Source organism: Gymnoscopelus microlampas, assembly GCF_963454915.1.
Source record: "Gymnoscopelus microlampas genome assembly, chromosome: 3".
In the NCBI taxonomy this organism is placed as follows: domain Eukaryota; kingdom Metazoa; phylum Chordata; class Actinopteri; order Myctophiformes; family Myctophidae; genus Gymnoscopelus; species Gymnoscopelus microlampas.
This window is the reverse complement of record NC_139940.1, coordinates 40,643,356-40,667,003: the sequence shown is the minus strand read 5'-3', so window position 1 is coordinate 40,667,003 and position 23,648 is coordinate 40,643,356. Positions and strand designations below refer to the sequence as shown.

General features: G+C 42.0%; 1 protein-coding gene across 1 annotated transcript in view; it reads right to left on the bottom strand.

Annotated features, from left to right (window-relative positions):
• Positions 1-23,648, bottom strand: part of bckdhb (branched chain keto acid dehydrogenase E1 subunit beta) — a 61,796-nt gene that overhangs the window by 29,408 nt on the left and 8,740 nt on the right. The window contains exons 5-8 of the mRNA XM_084051814.1: positions 22,310-22,465; positions 20,302-20,410; positions 15,656-15,753; positions 14,258-14,368 (exon numbers count right to left, since the gene is read on the bottom strand). Of these exons, the coding sequence (XP_083907940.1) occupies positions 14,258-14,368; positions 15,656-15,753; positions 20,302-20,410; positions 22,310-22,465 (474 nt within the window). The remainder of the gene's footprint in view (positions 1-14,257; positions 14,369-15,655; positions 15,754-20,301; positions 20,411-22,309; positions 22,466-23,648) is intronic.

Below are 23,648 nucleotides of genomic sequence, written 5' to 3'. Positions count from 1 at the left end.
ATATGCAAAATAGTGGCCCCCATAACAGATAACGGTTTAGTACTCTAAAGATACTGTATTGGCCATTGTTGAACGAAAGTCTAGACACTAGACCACATTCATACAAGGAGGTTGATCATCACTCCGTTGCTGACATGCACACATGGCTGTGCATCGTAACCCAGATTTCCGGCATTTGCAACGACGTGTTGTGCATTGCTTATGGCATGCACATGAAATCATTTCTATAGGCTATACTAGCATGGAACAGGTTGGACTAGGCTAGAGTAGGTTGTACTAGGTTGTACTAGACTCTAATACTCTCTATTAGGCTTTACTAGTCCCTTGTCAGCCCTGTAGATACTCAGACCATAGGGACTAACCACTGTGTACACAGGCCATAGCTTGTGTGTGCACGAGCAATAGTTTTGCATGAACCTTTGTAGACCATAGTACAGATCTGCCTTGTACAGCCTAATATAGCCTAGTACAGCCTAGCAAAGCCTACTAGAGATTAAAAAATCACACCCTGTGTGAAGGTAGCGGCGCCTTTGATACATTTTGTCATTGATATGTGTTTATAATGTGTTTATAGCCATGTGTCGCGTGAAGCTTGACCAATCACTTTGTTGACGCACCTGACCAATCAGAACGTTGACGCACACGGACAAAGTCAGGTATAGAGCGGCTAGAGCCGCTAAAAAGCCTATTAGAGACCAGTAGAGTCTAGTACTGTACAGCCTAGTACATCCAAGACTAGGCCAGCCTTTTGGGAGAACAGACTAGGGGAGGGTGGTATAGGCTATACTAGCATGGAACAGGCCGGACTAGGCTAGACTAGGTTGTAATAGGCTGTACTAGACTCTAATAGGCTCTATTAGGCTGTACTAGGCTCTTGTCCGCCCTGTAGATCCTCAACCCATAGGGACTAACCACTGTGTACACGGGCAATAGCTTGTGTGTGCACAAGAAATAGTTTTGCATGAACATTTGTAGGCCAAAGTAAAGTACTGCCTTCTATAGCCTAATAGAGCCCAGTAAAGCCTAGCAACGGCTGCTAGAGCTGAAAGCAGACCATTAGAGCCCAGTAGAGTCTAGTATAGTACAACCTAGTACACCCATGACTAGTCCAGCCTTTTGGGAGAACAGAATAGGGGAGGGGGTACAAGGCTATGCTAGGACTGATAAGGCTGGACTAGGATAGATTAGGCTGTACTAGGATGTACTAGACTATACTAGGCTCTATTAGGCTGTGCTAGGCTCTTGTCAGCCCTGTAGATCCTCAACCCATAGGGACTAACCACTGTGTACACAGGCAATAGCTTGTGTGTGCACGAGCAATAGTTTTGCATGAACCTTTGTAGACCATAGTACAGATCTGCCTTGCACAGCCTAATAGAGCCTAGTACAGCCTAGCACAGCCTACTAGAGCTTAAAACAGCCTATTATAGACCAGTAGAGTCTAGTATAGTACAACCTAGTACACCCATGACTAGTCCAGCCTTTTGGGAGAACAGAATAGGAGAGGGGGTACAAGGCTATGCTAGGACTGATAAGGCTGGACTAGGATAGATTAGGCTGTACTAGGATGTACTAGACTATACTAGGCTCTATTAGGCTGTGCTAGGCTCTTGTCAGCCCTGTAGATACTCAGACCATTGGGACTAACCACTGTGAACACGGGCAATAGCTTGTGTGTGCACGATCAATAGTTTTGCATGAACCTTTGTAGACCATAGTACAGATCTGCCTTGTACAGCCTAATATAGCATTGTACAGACCAGCACAGCCTACTGGAATTTAAAACAGTCTATTAGAGACCAGTAGAGACTACAACATCAAAGCCTAGTACACCCAGGTCTAGCCTAGTCCAGCCTTTTGATGGAACAGACTAGGGGACGGCGATATAGGCTATACTAGCATGGAACAGACTGGACTAGTTAAGACTAGGTTGTACTAGGCTCTATTAGGTTGAACTAGGCTGTGCTAGTCCCTTGTCAGCCCTGTAGATACTCAGACCATTGGGATTAACCACTGTGTACACGGGCAATAGTTTGTGTGTGCACCACCAATAGTTTTGCATGAACATTTGTAGGCCAAAGTAAAGTACTGCCTTCTATAGCCTAATAAAGCCAAGTACAGCCTAGCAAAGCCTGCTAGAGCTGAAAACAGACTATTAGAGCCCAGCAGAGTCTAGTACAGTAAAGCCTAGTACACCCAGGTCTAGCCTAGTCCTAGGACTAGGCAGTAATAGGCTGGACTAGGCTGTACTAGGCAGGGCCCATCGGGGGTGGGGGGGGGGGGACACAAGCCTGTATGGCAATCAACTGAAAAGTTAGGCTACATAGCTTAAACAATTTCAGCCTTTCCCTGTTGGCCGTCTAAGCGCATCTAGGAAGTTTCATAGGTTTTCGATGCTGGGAATTGGAGTTATGGCTGTTTAAAGCCCAGCCAATAGGAACACAGAGGGGCGGGGCTTAATACATTTCAGCTAGTCCCTGTTGGCCGTCTAAGTGTAACTATAGCCATCCCCATCCCACTCTATATAGTTGTGTTGAAAGTAGTTTGTGTTCAGTTATCAGTACCAGTTCTGTGGCTCTAACTCATTCTGGGGGTGAGTTATACATGGGGGCAATTTATTTTTTGGTCATCAGGGGCCAAATGTACCAGGATTTTTCCATGATCTAAATATGTATTTTAGATGTCTTAAGGATGGTAAAAATACAGATAAGTAGAAATAAAATAAAATAAGGGGGATGCGGATGAATCACTTTAAGTACGAAACCGTTTTCTGTAATAGTGGCCTCTAATTTGCATATTTATTTACATTATTTACATTTATTTACATATATTACATTATAAATACCTTCCACACATTGTCTGACCCTCAGAATATAAATATATACACTTTATTTGTCAGATTTGATTGCTTTGTTATAGAGTTATTTAAGAAATACTTCAAAATCGGCAGCCATTTTGATATGCAAATTAGGAGGTTAAGCACTAAGAATTTTGCTTGGGAACCGTGTTTTTCTGATTCAGCACCCTTGAATTATGTAAAATGGCCTGGTTCCCAACTTTTACCCCCAAATGCCTCTAACCTCCTTATAGAAGGCCTTTTTTCTGAAATCCCTCCTGTCTAATGGCAACCAGTCGGAGTCCTTAAGAGTTCCAAAATGAGCAAAAGATGACCATAAAATGTCTTTCCTGCAGCATAATCCATGTCTTTTCAAGCCTAAGGATTTCCTTGTGAGTGGAAAAGCCTGTTTCCCCACTATTTAGTAGACCCAGATTCTGCCCGACCGAGGTCAGATTTGTGCATTTTCTAATAAATGATATACGTTTTTATTCTATTTAAGAACATTTAACTTATAAGAAAACAAATGAATAAAAAATAAACACAAACTTTTATATATATATACATTTTTTAAAGTATATGTATTAAACTTCAATATATAAAAAGCATTTTAACTTTAATTATACAAGTAAATATAAAATATACAACTTTATTTTATTTAATCACTTAAGCCCTATTCAAAAATCTTCCAAAATAGCCGATCTAGAAGCTCACAATGTGATTCGTTCGAGCTTGTAGAAGTGCCATTTCTGAAAAGTAGTTGTAAAAAAGAAAAGTCAAATAATGGCCCAAGTGTCGGCCAGACAGATATACTGTATATTGGGTGGGATCGCAGGCTCTATTATTAAGTACATGTCTTCACTACAGAAGATGTTTTCAAACGTCTTCCCTCATCCGAACACGGGCCAAATGTGTTCGTATAGACGCTTGGATGCACTGCGTTGGATTCGAACTCCTAGACTCTGCAATGGTGGGTAGATACTTTACCACTGTGCCACCCAAGCGTGTGAACTACTCACCAGCTATACAGAGGTTATGATTTAAAAATCTAAAGTCAAGCTGAGAAACTATTGTGGTTTCTTGAGTACATTTGGTATCAAAGTAGGATCTCCATTCCTGGTGCCAGACATACTACTACTTTAAAACAATAACTTTAACTAGAAAAATGTACTCCTCGGAGCACAGGTCTCCGCCAGGCCAGGTAGTAGAATTCAATCTTAGTCAATCAGGATGAAATATTTAAAAAATCGGACAGATTCGTTTTGATCACAACTATAGAGATAATGTGTACCGATTTGGGTAATGTTCGGACGGACGGACAGGGGCCAAAACATAGTCTCACACCTTCGGCCTGGCGGAGACAATAACTTGATTGTATTGATATAGTTTCCATATTAGTGTGGTCGATTCTGTGTTACACAAATACATTTCACTGTCAATTCCCCCTGAAACTGACAGCCTGGCTTATTTATCAACCAGCTATACAGAGGATATGGTTTAAATCTCTGAATATATTGCGGCTTCTTGTTTACATTTGGTATCAAAGTAGGATTTCTGTTCCTGGTGCCAAGCATACCACTATAAAACAATTACTTTAACTTGAATAGCTTTAATGATACAGTTTCCATATTAATGTGGTCGAATGTGGAATATTTTCCATTCATCCCTACATCCGCTCTTCCTGGGTGACTTTTCAAACGTCTGCACTCAATTGTAGTTTCTCTATAAAGGCTGCTTCAAAACAACTGAATCTTATTCATCGTTCCCAAATGGCGTCTTATTCATTACTTTGTGTAATTATGGTGCGCATTATTGAAAACAATAACAACCGCAGCCGTCAAAACAAGGACAGTACGTTAAACTTGACATTGAGCAGAAAAACACTGGCGCTTCCGAGTTTGTTTGCCTTTCATGTCTTTTTCCACCTCAGAGCATGGCAAACAAACATGTCTGAGTGTACTGCATCCTGCCAGACTCCTGCCTGAATCCATATACAATATTTACCTGCCGTCTTTGACCAGGACACACACATTATGGCTCAGAGCCACTTAGCGAGAGCGGGAGGTAAAGCAGCCCCTGATAAGAGGGTCCTATCTGTACAAGTCAACAGACCCCGGTGCACTTGGTACACTCAGACAATGAAACCAGCATCATTTCCAAGAAATGGTGTTACACCTGCACCATGTGTTCCTCCTTCACCCTCCCAATCTGCTTAGGGCCAGGCATAATCGATTATTTCATTTTATTAAAGAATTGATAATTGCCAATTCAATAAAGTTATCGTTTCCTATTTTTGGCACATCATTATAGGCAAAAAGTTGTACAAATTGTAATTACAAAAAGGTAAAAAAAAATGTGAAAATAGCCAATCTACAAGATCACAATGCGTCGCATCGACGCATTGTGATGCGACACACTATTTTTACATGACACCATTGTGTGATTACAAAAAAAAGTATAAAATAGGGCTTGGTGGATAATCAATTCATAATCGCTATGAAAATAATCTCTACCACTTTACCCCCCGATTCTTGTTTTTCGCCTCACCTCTCATGCATCCATCCATCTCTACCACTGTAAATAGCTCTGACAGATGCACAACACTCAAGTACATCAGCTCAGTGGCCCTGCGGTTAGTGTGTCTGCCCTGAGAGTGGGAGGCCGGGGTTCATACCAAAGACAATAAAAATGGGGCCCAATGTCACCCTGGGGGTAAGTCCCTGCGACATACTAATATCATGTCCAGGGGGTGTACTTGTACATCAAGCTGCCTCACGCTACAGAGGTGAGCCAGTAGGGTACAACAGTCAGTGGTAAGGCATGTATGGGGATAACTCAATTTGGAGAAACATTTTTTAATAAATAATTGACAGAAAAACGAAATAATAATAGATTTTGTTTTTAAATATGCTAATACTACAGTATAGTAAATGGCCATTGATTTATTGTCCACACTGATCTTTTGAAAAATTGGTCCCAAGAACAGAAGATTTTTTTTTTTTAGGTCAGTCATGCACATCCCTATACTCTAGCTCTCATTCTTTCAAGTAACCAAGGACAGTTTCCCATTAGCCCAGGAGGATAACAAAAGAAAAAGTGAAATTTCCATCTCTGCTCGGACAAAATACAATCACATGCACTTGTGCACACACAAACAGAAAAACACATGCAACCTCGTGAACACACAGATGCTCTCAAGTCCTCAGATGACTCCTCCTGCATGTGCTGTGTGGAGTTGAACAGGTTCAGCCAAATTGGTTGCATCACCAGGAGGGCTGAGGGCCAGGCAGCACTGGAGTCACTAAGACTTCAGCGGGTTTGCACAGGCAAAGATGCGTCTATTTAGAGACTAACTCTGAGGAAGTTTACACACGCCTCTCTTTTGGGCCTCTATCGGCGAGGGGCATTAGTAGCCACAATGTGGACCTACTTGACATTTCTGCTATCCCGAGTGTCTAAATAACCTAGGTAAAATAATAACCACTCTGTATTTCGCAACCACTGGTGGAATTATTAGGCGCTTGAGCCAAATCCAATGCCAATCTGGTGCCAGGCTTAGACAAAAACATCTTCCACTCTGCTAGTGAGCTAGACTAAACGGAATGATTTAGGAGCACCTGCCACTCTCTCCGTCGCCTGCCAACACACGCCTGTTACCATGGTGATCGTCAGCAGCAGCTCCTGCCGCCTCGTGGAGCCAAGAGCACCTTCGTCTGACTGACATATAAACACGTTCTACCCTGCGGGGTTACCACCACCTGGAGAGAATTGCACAATGGCAATGTGTTTGCAGTGCACAACGCTTCGGCCTGTATCAACAGACAGTAGGTGACAGAGGCTAATGTCAAGCGCACAATTTGTTGAAATTATGGTAAAAGCCTAATGATTAAAATAAGAAGAAAACAAATCAGCATACCATAGCAGAAGCGTCCCATCACAAAACCACACACATACACAGATGTTCAGGATGGGTCATTCAAGGACACTATATGATGAGCAGAATGCGTGGGGCTGGACCTGGAAAATGGGACGGTACAGTATGTGTTTTATAGGAGCATATTGCACTTGCAGACATGTCGACCAGCATAGACTTGCAAAGAAGGCAAACCCTCACTCATGACACAGAGAGAAAGTAAGACAAAGAGACAGGTAGAATTATGACAGACCAAGCTTCATGCTTACCAACAAAATGTAAGAAACAGACTTTCTTACATTGGCTTCTACTTTTTTGTATAGCTCGACAGCTTTTTGGCTCTGTGCATCAAGTGCAAATCCCTCTGCAGTGGAGGCAAATCTTGGTGACTGACACTTGACTTTTTGAACTCAATCTACAGCAGTGGTTTTAAAACTTTTTGTGCCCAAGGCACACCAAAGGGAAAGTGATTGCACGGATTCATATCCGTGCAAGATGGCCTCAATAACATGTGTTATCACTCTCGTCACTCTGTCAGTGATTATTTTTACTACTTACTAGTGGCAATAAGTTTAACCACTTAAACCGTATTTCATATTTTCGTTGAGTTGTAAGCTTATCAATCAGCTATTTTTGCTATTATATTTAAATTAACAAAAGCAAAGATTTTCGCCCATAATGACATGCCCAAAATAGGGACAGCAGGTGTTGAAAGTGTTTAAAATATATATTTTTAGAATTCACCTCGGCATTGGAAAGTATTTAACAATAATTAATAACTTTGCCCATATTTTTATATATAATAATAATAATAATTAGTATTATTATTATAAGTATTATCTGATTTGTTACAAAACAGCACACTGTTTAGGAACCACTGATCTATAGTGACAAAAATGGAAAAAGTAAAGTACACGTTAAGTAAACGTATGATCCGAAGGCCTGTGGGTTCTGGTTCACATTCAGCATTCCACTGGCTGGACCGGGTTTGGGAAGATGGGGGGATGCGTCTATCCATACGGCTCCTGTAAAATCAGGCAAATACATAATTTTGCTGCGGGTTGTTCTACAAAGCGTTTTATTGGGGGAACATGCATGCTTTGGGGCTTGAAGGCTGCCTCCGTGACCGCCCTGGATCTAGCGACCACATCGCAATCACGTTCAAGCCAGTAGGGGCCAGCGCGTTTGTCTTGGACGGGCCTGCCTTGAAGGGCATGGTTGTGTCCCATGGAGGATGAAGCAGTCAAAATAACTGGGAACCTGAGCAGGAGGGCTGCACGGGGAAACAACAGGCTTATTGTAGAGGGGCCTTAAGGCGCTAAAGGTTCCAGAGCGTTTGCCCGGCAGCCCTTGTGCGAGGCATCATGGGAAGTGCCATCTCCAATCATAGCTTGAGCGCAGACAACTCTATTATGGACCGGGGCCTGGCGGCCTTAACTCTCCGTGGTTCCACACTGGCCGAGTCTGGAAAACCTGGAAAAGAGGCTGAATCACTAACGACACGCTAATACAATAACTGGGCCAGAGATGTTTTTTATAACGCTGACTGGCACACAGTGTGCCAAGTCATACAAACCTTGAGCCATACAAAGTATGAGTTTACACGTTTTGCTCAAGGGCCATCTGAAATACATTTAAATCCATTAAAACAATAGGGGGTGTAGCATCCCACTCAGTGAAGAATTCAAAAGTCTATCCTGCAGCGCTCTCTTTATGATCTTTATGGCGCAAAATCCCCGCACATACTTTGACCCAGCAAGACAGCGAGACTTTCCACAGTATATCATCTGAGCCCGCGGGTCTGGCAGGGGCTAACCAGCCATTTTGTTTATCCCTTAAATGAACGACTATACATTTACTGGACCGCTACAGACAGTGGGACAAAACGAAAATCACTCACATTTTCTCCACTTTTACAGCCATTTCTGCCCACGATTCCCTTTGTCAACAAGAGAGCTGAATATATTTAGATCTAAGTACAGCTAGTTGCCGCCAGAGTGGATCCCTCAGGAAACGGAAAGATGGCACGTTGCACCACAGCGCTGCCTTAATGGTCTCTCATGCTGAAAGACACATCGTTCTCCATTTACTGCACTCAACATACTCACTAAATAAGCAGACTACACACACACATTCAAATGAAAAACATAGAAGGTAACTGTGACTCATGGTGGCACATGCAAAATGTTAATTTGCTGCCAGCAGTCGGATGTACGTCTGTGTCCCATTTATCACGCACATGTGTGTGCCCGCACAAACATGCGCGCGGGCACACACACACACACACACACACACACACACACACACACACAAGTAATCACACACACACACACACAAGTAATCAGTTTTTCAAAAGACCAGTGTCAGTGAGATCCAGACTTGCTGGTTAAAAGCTGGACAGCACAACCACTATTTGCTTTGTACACTGGCTCAGAATGGAACTTGCCCCAAGAATCCCTTCATCAGAGAGTAATAATAGCCTTTACAAAAGGCTCTATTGGTTCTTAATGACAACTCAGCTCCACAGTGTGGTCACAAAAACAACTAAAGATGAAGGTATACGGTGTAATGATGTAGTGTTGAAAATATTGCCTCTCATATTCTCAGGTACCTGCCAATACTTATTGAACATCGAGCAACTCTTAACCCATTAAGACCTGAGGCCGATTCTAAAAATTACCTTTTTCGTGCGGCGGACCCCCAAATTGATATATAGGCTATTTGGCCACGGACCCCCATCTGGAAATGTTTTGTGCCAGGGACCCCCACAAGAGAAGATTTGTTTAAAAATTATCTTTAAAAAGAAATCATCACTTTCAATTTTTTTTTTAAATGTTCAAAAATAGCAGATGTACTGTACAAGCTCTCAGCGTGGCACAAAGTGACTTGCTGTGTTAGACATAACTGGTGTTTTCAGTCACCTTTTGACTCCCAGTGAAGCAGCAAATCACGTGATTCCAAAAAAAACAGCCACATTCAGTTCCATTCTAATGTATTTTGAAATGTGCCCTTTTCCTTGCTTTCTGTTGCTTTTTGGCAAAAACAACTATGGAACGGATTATCGCGTCAGCAGTCACGGCACGCTCCCCCCCGATTCTACGAGACTCGGATACGTCTTTGAAAGCGATCGGTGTGAATAATATTCTATGATTTTTCAAAGGTTAGAGAAAACGCTCTGAATCGCTGGCAAGGTCGGCTATAGACGATGTGTTACTCTGGCTGTTGGGTTAAAAGCTGGAGGCTGGAGGCCATGACCAGGTCAGGTCTTGGAGGACCCTAAGTAACGGGGACAATGGTGAGAATAGTCGACAAGAACAAAGAGAAAGGACTGAACCCAAAACTAAAAATGCATAAGATCCAACACACAGCTTTCAATAAACTGTAAATAGCGTCGTATATTGACATTCCACCCATAGCAGTTCTGCATGGACGGGCTTCGTGCGCGAAGAAGTGGGCCAAAGTCTAAGCATCAGCAAAGCTGCAGCCACAGAACAGTGCAGATGCCAGGCATGCCCGTAACAGGAGGGAGCGCCCAGTAGTTAGGGCACCACTGCTCAGGGTGACTGAGGGCACTCCGGCCTTCTCATCATGTCACTTGTTTGTCTGCCCTACTATATTCAGGACATATGCTTTACTTCCAAATGTTAGGTTTTTTTGGAATAAGACAAGATTTTTTTTTTAGCAGCCTAAATTTCCTCTGGCTATGTATACAGTAGAATGTTTCACTGGGACTGGGAAATGTTTATGAATTACGGGAAATGAAAAGTGACTTTTCAAGTGACGGAAGAAGGTTTCTACTATTGAAGCATACCTACCATCAGACAGTGAGGAGCTCCCAGAGTGACTGATTCTCCCTCTGGTTCATAAATGACGGACGAAAGGAAGGAAGGGGAGTATTGTATCATCCCCGTGGGAGGGGGGTGATACACGATATGAAAATGTCTGCATTTTGGTGACTTTCTGATTACAATTTAGGCATTTAGCAGACGCTCTTAACCCGATTTACAGTAAGTAAGGTAAACACAAGGTGCATCAAATGGTGGCACCATATAAAACCTTTTCCCATAAAAGGTATTAAGTGCCTTGGGATGACAAGTAGCATGCTCACCATAGGATTAACCATTTTCACCCTTGCGTCCCTATTTTGGGAATGTTATAGGTGGACATTTTCAAAACATTTTTTTTTATGTATGAAAAATAATTGCTGTCATTTTTTTTATAAATCTTAAATGGTTAATGGCACTCTGTGTACAAAATATTGTATTATTCATAACTTCAGTATCAGGCAAAGACCATATCCACCAAAGCATAAACAAGGTTCTTTTAATTTTCGGATAGGCTAGGGCCCGACCTAGGCCATAATCTCCACAGCACCCCTTATGCATAAAACGGAACAGGCCTTGATATTTGACCTGTGGTCCTTTTGTTCATAATGTCAGCGCTGTTTTCATTCCCTGGTCTCACGCCGTCTCCGAACATGAAAACACACACAGCCGCTCTGCTTCTACTTCACAGAGGAATTGAATGTCTTACATAACGGAAATGAGAGACCCACATTTGTTTTTACTCTGCCTCTTAACACACATCTGGTCATAAGATTTGGCTTTGTGCTTCAGATTGATTAAGAGATGAAAATAAAAAAGCTTAATGTGCATTCATATGTGAAAATAACCGACAGAATAAACAGAATTAATCCCCACCACATTGCTAATAACATGATTAAAGGCTCTTTCAGCTCAATGGTCTGATTGTGTCTCACACATCGTCTGGGTATGGCAGTGCATCAACACAATAGCACGGTGGCCATATTGACAGGGTGGGATGTGTGGCAATTAACGACCCATAGACTTGTGTTGTAAACAGAGAATATTCAATAATATATTGCCAAAACCAAACCAATTAGTATGATTTTTGTTTCGGTGTGCTGACTGTGCTCAGAGATAACAACAAAAAAACACAAGAAGGATGCATAAGTAAAGCTGGGCGACCAATAGTTCCAAACACTTCTGAGTAGTTCCAGCATTGAATGCCTTTTAATGGTTGTTTATGAAGCGTGCTGGCTACAGGGAACCACGTGATTGTGTCGTGGCGAGATCAAAGAGTGTCGTAACTCTTCTCTTTTCAATGGGTCTGGGCAATACAAGAGAGAATAGCAACAGTGTGGCGCGCAGTGATGAGCAGTCAGGTTGAGGCTATGGTGTAAAAATGACAGATACTGTATCCACAGGGACATTTGGGAAGAGAAGAGGACAAGGAGAGATGTTGTTGACAAGACCGGGGTGACAGGCCTGCCCCTAGGACCGCTACGCAGCGCGAAAAACACACACTATTCAATTTCATGGCATCAGTTTTAATGGGGCAACTCCTTTTCAAAAATCCCCACAGACATTTGTATCAGAGGTTTGCCTCTTGGAACAAACAGTCTGCAACAGACTGCTTACGGCGAGTTTCAAGTCCCCCCCCAGCGCCAGGAGAATACTACAGTCCGTGCCATTGGTTCCGATCGGACTCCCTATTAAATTACTACCCTCCAACCGCAATTTCATCCTGTGCCTTAACTGTCGGTTATAAGATTTGCTTGGCAGGAAGAGGCCTCACAGTGCTTTCTGACTGTGTCATGTGTGACCAGAGGCACATAAAAATTGCACAATAAAAATACTTTCGCAAAAACAAACTCATACGCCGCCAAAGCTGTGGATGTGTGTCAAGACAAGTCATTTGACGCAACAAATCATTGTGAGACGTATTCAAGTGGCACATTTATAAAGTGACATTTCGAGGGTCACGGGGAGAGAGGATGTGCATGCGCGATTCCCCTTCGATGGTTTTCATTTGAGAAAGACCCAGGCTTTCATATTTCATAATGGCTTCGCAAAACATTCAACGTTTTCCATTCATCCACCTTCCAGCCCAGAACCCTGGTGGTTTAGTCTGCTGCCACTTGGTGAAGTTGTGGTGTGCATCACCCCTGGTGACCAAGGAAAAAAATCCTGCGTCTGCTGCACCGTTTCTGCACCATTGTTCCACAAACTATAGTTTCTGTTCCCATATCAAAATACAGGACAATGAAATCCCCACTTTACAAAAAGGAGAAGCATCACCGAGTCATCCGCACTCGTTTGACCAGCCCTTCCCACATAAAACATTATTTTGGTTATAGCACCATAGCCAGCATAAAATGGAGGCAACAGGAGCTGGTTGTCAAGTCTTACCAGCTGTGGAAGGAATCCTGTTTATCATGCATCATGAGGAACCACACTGTCGAGACACACATTGTTTCTGTGCCACAAAAAGGCCAGCTTAAATAAAATGTAAATAAGGGGATAATTCCATTGCTAAGCACAAAACTGTATGATCTCTCCCTCTCTTTTTAAACAAGACGGGCTCTAATAACGATGTGGCCTCCCTGTGAATCTCTGATGTCCTTGTTTAGATGTCATATGGATGACCTGCCCTGACAAAACTTCACAAAATGTGAAAAATATTCAGAGACTGACTTCCATAGCCTGCTGGCATAAGACATTTGGTGCTGTTCAGTGTAGTGATTTGGCAGACTAGCCATGGGCAGGCACGGACGGAGAATGATACACACAAAACTTTGAGGCACATACATACATATGGGGGACATATGGACGAACGCTCATCTAGATGGCTCTTCTTTAGGCACCATGCCATTAGACTAATAACCCAAATAAGTCACTTATTGAGCATCAGAGTCAAGTGCGACAAGCGTCTGATGAAGACGTTTGTTGAAACGTCAATCAGTCACGCCCCCTGCAATAAACGTACAGACTCGAGTGTCCTATTAGGGTAGTCTATTAGAAGTACCCAAGTAAAAAGTGTTGTTTATGTTTATATGTCCTTTACTGATGAGCATCAAAACCCTTCTATTTGAAATTTAACTGAAACTTGACTTCACCTTTGGGCTATACTGATGCTGTCAGTTATCTCAATATTGGGCAAAATATTAATCTGGGAGTTATTCATACATACCTGTAAATACAAACACTTATGGACAAATGCTGTTCTAGATGTGTTAAAAACATTTTTCCATGAGTTAGTTTTGATTAAATCTCTGAGAACTCCTGTATCCATTGATGATCCAAATAAATTAACATATACTATGCATTTGAGTATCACTGTAAGGATACAAAAGAGATTACGGATGAATGTAAACCTAACAATGTTAATAAGAAATGAAACACCCAAACATAATTTGAGAGTTTACTGATGACAGTGCCCTTCAGAATTACTGGCATGCTTTGCAAAGATGAGCCATGAGGGTTGTAGCACATTTTAAATAATATTTCTTTATCTTATTATATACAGAATATACTGTATATGAATAAACAAAAATTTCTGAAGAAACATTTGACAAATGTTCTTACACAGAATGAAGTTCATATAGTCTTTGTTGCTGTTGTTTTAGAGGCTTTTGGCTCATCTTTACCACAGGTGCCAATAATTGTACTGTAGGTCACTGTAAGTGTGTCATGTTCTTGTGTCACCTTGCAAATAGTTTCAGTGTCCCACGGCAAGATAGTCTGCAGATCGATAACCTCACATGACAGTCCCAGTTTCTCCTGGGCCATCTTGGCAACCTCCCTAATCACATGGATCTGAAAATCAAAAGGTCAAAAAAAGAAAGACTTAAAGGTGGCGTATTTGACTTTCTTTCATAGGATTTATTGATAATTTACTGTTTTAGATGTTGTGCACAATTTGATTTGATGCAGTGATTTTAACCTTTGAAGAATTATTTCTAGGCAATAGACAACAAACATGGATGATCATTAATTATCATTTCTTTCAAACATCTGATCCTAAACAAAAACACACATGGTGTCCATGTTTGTTATTTCAAATCAACTTTTGACTAATGAAAAAAGTCGTTAAGTTCATGGAGTCCACATGTATTGGCAATTGCCATTGGCTGTCACAAGATAACAACTGTTACGCATCCGCTGAAATCTTAGCTGGTGAAAATATCAGAAGCCAAAAAATATGAAAGACAGAGAGTCAGCCTAAGTAATTATAAGAATCCATTACGCAAGGGTACTGTCATTCATTTACAAATGAGCACCAGCTGATTGTTTTTCTTTGGCAGTATACAATAACAGAAGGAATGCAAAGTCTTGTGGGTGGCGGATGTTTCTCTGCATGTCTATCTATGCTGTGGGGATGGGGGCACACACTGACCAGTGACCACCACTGTGCTATATGGAAGTGTTGTTCTTTCTTTTTACTCTCATCTGTGCAGGGCTGACGGATGAGGTGCGTAATGGGGTCGGAAAGAAGACTGGCATTTCAAAAAGAAGAGCCACGGTTTCCACTACTTTACAGGATCCGCTTTCTTCCCTCTCCGCCCTTTATGCATTCAACTATAATACCAGCTTTGATGAAGCTGTTTTTTCCTCCTGTTCGACCTCCCTCTGCTTGAGGCACATTACAGCCCCTCTGCCGAGGACAGGATAAGCCCAGTAAAGTGGCAGAGGCACAATCTCAGTCAGGGATGACTCCCAGCGAGCTATACACACCTTGACACTAAGCCACAGAAAATAAAATCTCAGGGATGAAAGGAAACAGAACAATGGAAAAGTGCACCGCAGACATGTACTGTTAACAACCGCAGAGCCAAGAAAAGCCATGATGTTGTGAAGATGTCTGGGCAGATACGGTCACGGACCACTGGCTGGGGGAAACCCCGCGGAGAGCCCCGGGAGAGAGTGGGGTGGGGGCGCTCGAGAACTGGAGTCAGAGCTAATCCACTGCTCGCCTCCGCGGCTTAAATGTCAGAAAGCGAGAAATGAGACGTGGCTCTTCCCCCGACCGCAGACAGTCGACAACCAATGGCCACTAAGGTCGCCCATTGACAATCTGCCAGTGACACTTCGGGGCACTTGTACCTGTGTTCCCCAGGCAACCAGAGTGACGTCGCTTCCTTCCTCCAGGACTTCGGCCTGAGAGAGTGGGATGGTGTAGTGTTCCACGGGGACCTGCTCCACTGGGAACACAAGACACATAGAGCACACATAAGATTAACATCCCAATAGAGTTGCACTAGTCCATTTGTGCACTCGTATACAGTCAAATACTCAGTGTTAATACAGTAATACAGTGCTAATTTAAAAAGGTGCCGTAAGTCATATTTTTTGATTAAAACAAGTTATTGTTGTTAAAGAGTTAAAAAGCGCTATATTCCCAATGTAATTATTGTTATATAGAGTGTTTGTTCAGTTAAAAGCGTCTCCGCATCGCTCAAGCTCCAACCTAAAAAGAAAAGTAAAATCTGTAGTAAAACCTTTAAAACAAATTTCATCCAATAAGGAGAGAGAATCCATTTATCAGCTTCAATTGTATACAGTAGTGTTCCAATTTTGTCTGCTTATTTTTATGTTCCATCACTTCTAATTTGACTTGTTTTTCCTGTATGAGTTCTTTCTCCTGATTGGATCAGATTGGCATCCCAAAGTGAAAATGTATTTTCTGTTCAATAAAGACCTGGAAGATGGAACTAAAGAATATCACTTACAGTACCTTTAACTCTGAGAGTCTACCAATGTAACCAAATGGACCCATTTGGTTACATTTGTACACTCTCGGTTACAAATGGACAAGATTATAGCTATTTTTTTACTGTGTATACACATGAAGTATGTGCTTGCATGCATAACTGAGGCTGAATACATTCATTAATCACTCCGTCCGCCATGGAGACTGTGGCCTCCCTGTAAAATAACAAGGTCCCAAACTGTCCATATCTTCTCCATAATGGAGTGGATGACAACTGGTGAAATTACAGAGAAAACACAGTTTCCCGTTCAGGAATCGCCACATCATCTGGCGGCTTCCAGATGCATTCATTTTCATGCTTTTTCCAGAACCTTGTCTCTCTCCAGAGACCAAGACTACTTTTATCAGCATTACTCAAGGCCCATAATCATGATCATCTATGACAACAAAACACTGGCGGGATGGGGATGGGATATGGTTCAGTAAAAAGTCCCACATAATGTGACATTAGTCCAAATAATGAGTCTCTCTTGGAACCAAAGTCCAAGACAAAGCATGTGTAAGTATATGGTTTGAAAAATGGTTACTAATCTCTTGGAACACACACACACACACACACACACACACACACACACACACACACACACACACACACACACACACACACACACACACACACACACACACACACACACACACACACACACACACACACACACACACACACACACACACACACACACACACACACACACAACGGTCATGGACTTCCTTACGATGCAAACAAATCCATCATAAATGGATATGGCAACCATAGCAAACACAGGGCCTTACTGGCCAATTCTGCACCTCACTGATATAAGGCTTAAAATATGTTTTGTTTTAACCACTTTCCCCCTGGTGTCCCTATTTTTGGCCATGTCATTTTACCTCAGTGTCCTTGTGATTAGAGTGTCCGCGCTGAGGATGGGAGGTCGGGGGGGGCTGGGGTTCAATCCCTGGCCGAGGTATACCAAAGAATACAAAAACAATGGTACCCAATATGCAGCCATGCTTGGTAATCGATGGAGCTTGCACAAAAACACATTTTTTACACCTGTGAACCTGTGATGTGACAATAAAATGTATTCTGATTCTCACCATCAAGAGTTGGATTGGGGGTAGGTCCAGGGGGTGTACTTTTACATCAAGCTGCCTCACGTTACGGAAACAGGAGATAGGCTCCTGACCTATGGGCCTAAGTAAGTAAGTCTATGGGCCACATGGCTTGGGAACCATTGGCTCCCCACTGGCTACTTACTTTTGGATCTGACTCACCATAACATCTTTGACCTCAAAAGGCGCAGCATGGGATTTGAACACGTGAGCGCATCTGGGCATCTGTGCTGTTGAAAGCATTCCTGTATGGCAATGCATGAACTCTGATTTGTAATTAGGGATATTCAGGAGGAGATGTGGGGTTTTTTGACCCCAGTATTTACTTTCCGGAGTGGTCAGGGTGACTTTGATCCATTCCTCCCCCCTGGAAGGAAAGGATGAAACCGCAAACCTAGCTTTCAGTTCATTCAATGGTCTTCAGAAGCTACCTACATCTTTGGCTAGAAGTGAAGCAGGGCGCTTGGTTTGGTAACTGTGATAATCAGATGCTGCTTCAGGGTTCAGAACAGACCGAAAGGCAAGTGGGCTATTTCAGTGAGACGACTGCATATTGCAGAACGCTAAAAAGTGTACTATAAATACTAGGTTACGGTTTAATAAGTGTAATCCCAGCCCACAGTCGACAGTGTGTGGCCTTGATGAGGTTAATGTGTGGTTTTATCCGCTCTCTTGTGAGAGGAGGGGGAGAAAGGCTGCTCCAATTAAAAACATGACCTCATAATCCAAACAGGGATCGCTCAGAGCCATGGCGACACGGCACGAGAGCTAGCTCTTGTTGCCCTTTCTAACAAATTAAAATAATTCCTTAAACGCTACCAGTTCTGACTTCTGGTTGAAACGGATGACCAATTGTTGCCACACAGTTGGCAAAATGGAAAGAAAAATACCTAGTTGTAGGGAAAATCTTCAAACCTGAAACAGAATGGAGAATATCCATTAAAGTGGGTGGCACTGGCGAGTGATGCCTCTATTTTAGTTTGACAAAATAAGCCAGTTGAGTAAATGTATCCCTCATGTTAACTTACTCACTATATGACTCCCCAACACTCCTGTCTTGTCATCAACTCCTCAAAAAAGTAATTAAGGAATGTATATGTTTCCAATGGCATCAATTCAGATGGACACAGATCAAAAAAATGACATGGTACCTGTCCTAAACCTTTCGCTGAGAGATAAGCCTATTATCAATTTCCAGTCCAATTGTTCACCCTCTGAGAGGCAAGAATAAGAAATCTGTCATGATCGGCATCAGCTCAAACGCAATTCTAAAAGAAACCTGTCAAAATAACCGAATCATCTGCCTGAAGTGCTTTTCATTAAATCTTCTTTGAAACAGGCAAGACAGGCTTATGCTACATGGTGCAGTAAATACTACACAGTAACAAATCCACCATGTTGCTTCCCTATAGACAAAGAGGTGTTAGATTAACTGCATTTTCACACCTGCATTGTTTAATCCGGTTGAATTGGGGGGTTGGGGGGTCTATTGAGTTTACCCCCTTGTTATGGTTCGTTTGGACAGATGTAAAAACAACATTTAATCAGGTGTGAAACAACCACTCCGAGACCCTGTTGAGAATATGGTCTCGAACACATTCTATTTGCACCCGGCAGGTGAGAAGGCGATCCAACCGTAGATACCTAAATTGTAATCCTTACATTTTTATAACTTTCAAGGGGGTTGAATGTGTTTGACAAACATTTGAGATACGCAACTTTCTTTAGAGTGTTGACTCGCCATAAGCTAGAATATTTATGTTTACACATCCATTCAAGTTCGGCATACTGCTTGCAAACTTGCTTTTCCCCAATAAGTGAAGAATTTCCAAAAACATTCTGACCAATGCTCATGCATGGTTTGTTTACAAGTTTGTCCACTGTTAAATGGTGCCATGTGAACACAAACCGATCCTAGGCAAAGTGCAACATTGTATCATGCTAAAAACACTCTGTCACCAATCAACTGCAAATGTCAAAGAGAGGAAGTGCAAAGTGCAACATTGTACCACCCTAAAAACACTCCGTCACCAATCAACTGCAAATGTCACAGAGAGGAAGAAGAGACCGTGATGTGAGGAATGGAATTGATGATTTCCAACAGATGAGTGGTTTTAATATCAGATGCCAATGTAACATGAGATATGTTCTGGGCAATGATCACTAATCTTCACATAATCATGTTCAGTCCTCAGTGTGTAATATTTCAATTTCATCTGGCTTTTATCACTGAAAGAAAAAGAAACCCAACTTAAATTAATGTGAAAAAAAAATCAGACTTTGTTGAGAGGCGGAAGATGCCAATCCCTTTGGGAGTCTGCTTTTCTTTACTATAATGGGCGGTGAAAACCTGGCAACACAATTACTTGAGTAGGCAATATGCACCGAGTTGTTGAATCTCCAACTGAACTTATTTAATGTCTCACCATTCCAGCACTGGTTTGGCACTATGTGGGATGAGCTGTTCAGAATAGACAGACTTAGCCAGGGGCATAACAGCCCCATCCAAAGCCAATACAGCTGAACTCAGTTTGACCACACTTCTTCGAACATCAACGCTCCCCCTGAGTGGAGCACGTCCATCCTTTGGGGAGGGGAGGCGGTTGGTACGGCTCAGCACTGTCAACAGTTCACAGCCCATTTAGTCCGGCTGGTTCACACTTGTGAAATCTGCTCAGCTTGCTCGCACAATGCTGCGGCCAGGCAAAGTTTGTCTTGCATTCAGATCTCTAAAGAGGACATGTTTTCAATAAGTGGAACAGGCAAAGGGATAGAGGAGCCAGAGAATGAGGGTGGTTAGTGGAAACTCAACTTGAGTGCCAAAATAAGACAAGCACCCATGTTGATTTTAGATGTTTTCTTCTACATTCTTAGCTTAGCTTACCTGCTGCTCTATAGAGGATCTTGGGCTCAAAGAATATACAGGGGTTCTTATCGGCAATGCAAGAGAGGAGTAGTCCTTTGGCCTGCACCGGACTTCGAGGTATTACAACCTGGGGCGGGGCAACACACACGCACACGCACACACACACACACACACACACACACAAAATCATCATCACCACCTAAACTACAAACTCAACAGTGCATTCAAATATGTGTGATTGTGGTCAGAGTATGCCTCCTCTGACAAGCATACATGGTATCCTTCCATGTTGCAGCATTTAGCTGATTATCTCACTGCTTAGGAAGATAACATTTATTAGCCTGACCTTTGCTGAAAGAGTATTGACTATGGATACTCATGATGGATGAACCAGTTATAAACCACAGAGTCATTACCGGCATACGCCATATGAAGTTTTTGACACTTGTGTGCCATTCATGGTGATTGGTGAATGTGTGTATGTTTTTCATCTGTTTGTGACGTGTGTACGTTTAACCTTTTTTTGCTTCCCTTGAGCATATGCATTAAATGTCAGCTTAATGACATACTTCGTCAGATAGGAGTGTCGGGTGAACCCAGGGTCATCCCACTGTGAGTCACATATTGATTTGCGAGTCTGAGAGAGAGCCCTCGCATTTCATTAAATACAGCGGCTATGTGTGGTGCACTTCTAAATGGCACGAGTATGATGAACTGAAGAGGGGTGACAGGTTAAGAGCTGATAATTTGCAGTCTGCCTGTTTTGGCATAATCCAAGCACTGTTTCTGAAGTGAATATTTTCTAGGTATAAGTTCACTTTGGTTTTAAGTGGAGGAAAATATATACGGTATATCGTCACCACAGCTTATAGCAGAGCTCTTTTCTACCTGGAGCACTATATGTTTTGAATACTACCAATCAATGTGTGGCATGCATGTTGGGTGCAAAACTATTGAGAGAGAGATAAAGAGAGATAGAGAGAGAGATAAGTATATATATATATATATATATATATATATATATATATATATATATATATATATATATATATGGTGCCCTGCACGGTTCAATGCGTCTTTATGAACTGCAGATTTACGGTTTGGTAATAACATTTTGCGTTATGCATTCATCTCTGTGTCCTGAAGATAATAGGAGAAAATTGGATTCACTCGCGGGTGAATCCAGCTGGTGTTGCTTGCCAAAAAACGCAGATCCACAAGCATCACAACACGTTGCGTAATCGTCTATATTCGGTGGGCGACACCATTGGATTAATAAATGAGCATAATCATTAGCCTACGTGACGTTGTTGCTGTCCTCTCCACTCGTAGCAGGAGCTCATTAAAAGTTGTTATTTCCATCAGACCAGTTCCAACAATTACTCCATGACTGTAGATAAGAATTCTTCTAGTAAGCATTAAGCATAACATCCTTAAATCCTTATGCAGAGATTAAAAGACGGTGTTTAATTGCTGTAAACTAAACTTTGAAGTGATGTTTTTCTTTGCGACAGTACCTCCCCATCTTCCCTGCACATGTGTGAGGCATAGTGACATGAGGTGTGCTTTTTTGCCTTGAGCATAATAATGAAATTTAAGTCAGCTATATAAGATAATGTTTTTCCTTGAAAATAATGAAAGCTAGAAAATACTGTCTGAATAGATTGTTTTTGTTAAATAAAGAGAACATTTTGGAAATATTTTCAATTTTTTTTTTTACTGTACCAAAACTAACTAAGTAACTAACTAGATAGACAGATAGACAGATAGACAGATAGACAGACAGACAGACAGACAGATAGACAGACAGACAGACAGACAGACAGACAGACAGACAGACAGATAGACAGATAGACAGAGAGAGATATAGAGAGAAGCTGCTAAAAATGCTAAAACACAGCCAAGTGGCTGAACTATGCACACCTCTTGCATTGTTAAAAGACTGAGGTTGAATTTCAACATCACTTCCCATATCTCTCTTTGCTGTGGTTAGTTTGGAATAAGCTCTGTTCGTTGAGTGACAAACCTTGATGCCCGGGCAATGAGCGAAGAAGGCCTCAGGGCTTTGGGAATGATAAAGTGATCCATGGCCCACGCATCCCCACGGTGCCCGGATGGTGAGGTTGCCACAGTCAAACAAGTTGCCAGAACGATATCGGTACTTTGCTGCTTCATTTACTATCTGAAACCAGAGAAGACATGACTTTGTAAAATCCAGAGTGTTAATTTAACTTGGTGTAAAAACTCTCAATTTATTGTTGTTTTGATAATACTTGCTGCAGCTTGAAAACACAATGGCATTTTTAGATAATTTTAAACGGCATATATTCTCAAACCATTGATAGGAAAAATGGGCTAAAAATAAATAATAGCAAATGTCCACACAAGAGGACATTTGATCTACATTTTCTGTGCCAACCCATTGTCTGTTCCATTCATCAAAATGCTACTAAAAATCTAATTTCCCTTTGAACTGGCCAAAACAACTCAAATCTCCGGTTTCTTCTTTTGTTTTCATCTGCAATACATTTTCTGAAAAGGGTGTCCAAAGATATCCACCTCAACCGTAGGTGGGATTTTATGTCTCTCCGAGGATGAGTCTGGCCCATGCCATTATAAATTAGATTACGGGAGGAGGAGAGCGAGTGAAGTGAACTCAATGCCTGACGCCACATGCGAGCCTATTGTTGCCGAGCAGCAGCACAGAAACCTTCAGGGGAACCTTCCCCATTATCACATATGTGCTGTTTTCAGTTGCCTTGGCGAGGCAGGAGAGCTCGTTCATCTTGTGGTCGGGCGAGGGGACGTGGAGTGACGCAAACTACAACACCTGCACAGGGTCAGAATTTCGGAAAGCCCCGCTGACCGTTATGCTGATCAGCTTATGTATGCCACATTCATCTTCCTCAGAAAGCCATCAGTTCAAGAACACGTGGAACAGTCTTTGTTGAGCAGATTTTTCCAAGCATCGTTTGGGCCATTCGTCATCGTGGAGAATTTGTGCAAATCTTTGAATTATATATATTTTTAAAGCGAACATTTGTAACTCAAATCTTTGCTTCTGGAGGGGTCCCTGGAACAAAACATTTTGAGATGGGGGTCCGCGGCCAAATACATATCTAAAAATGTTTTCTAAATCCTAACAGTATGCTGCTATATCAGTGGTGCTCCATCTTTTCCATGTCAAGGACCCCAAAAGGATAAGTATTTGGCGCCGCGGACCCCCTTCTCAAAATATGTTGTTCCAGGGACCCCCAGAAGCACAGATTGGAGTTAAAAAATATTAGTTTTAACACATATATTATATTCAAAGACTTGCACTTTCAAAAAATAGCCAAAGAAATCTTAAAATGACAGTTGCGTTC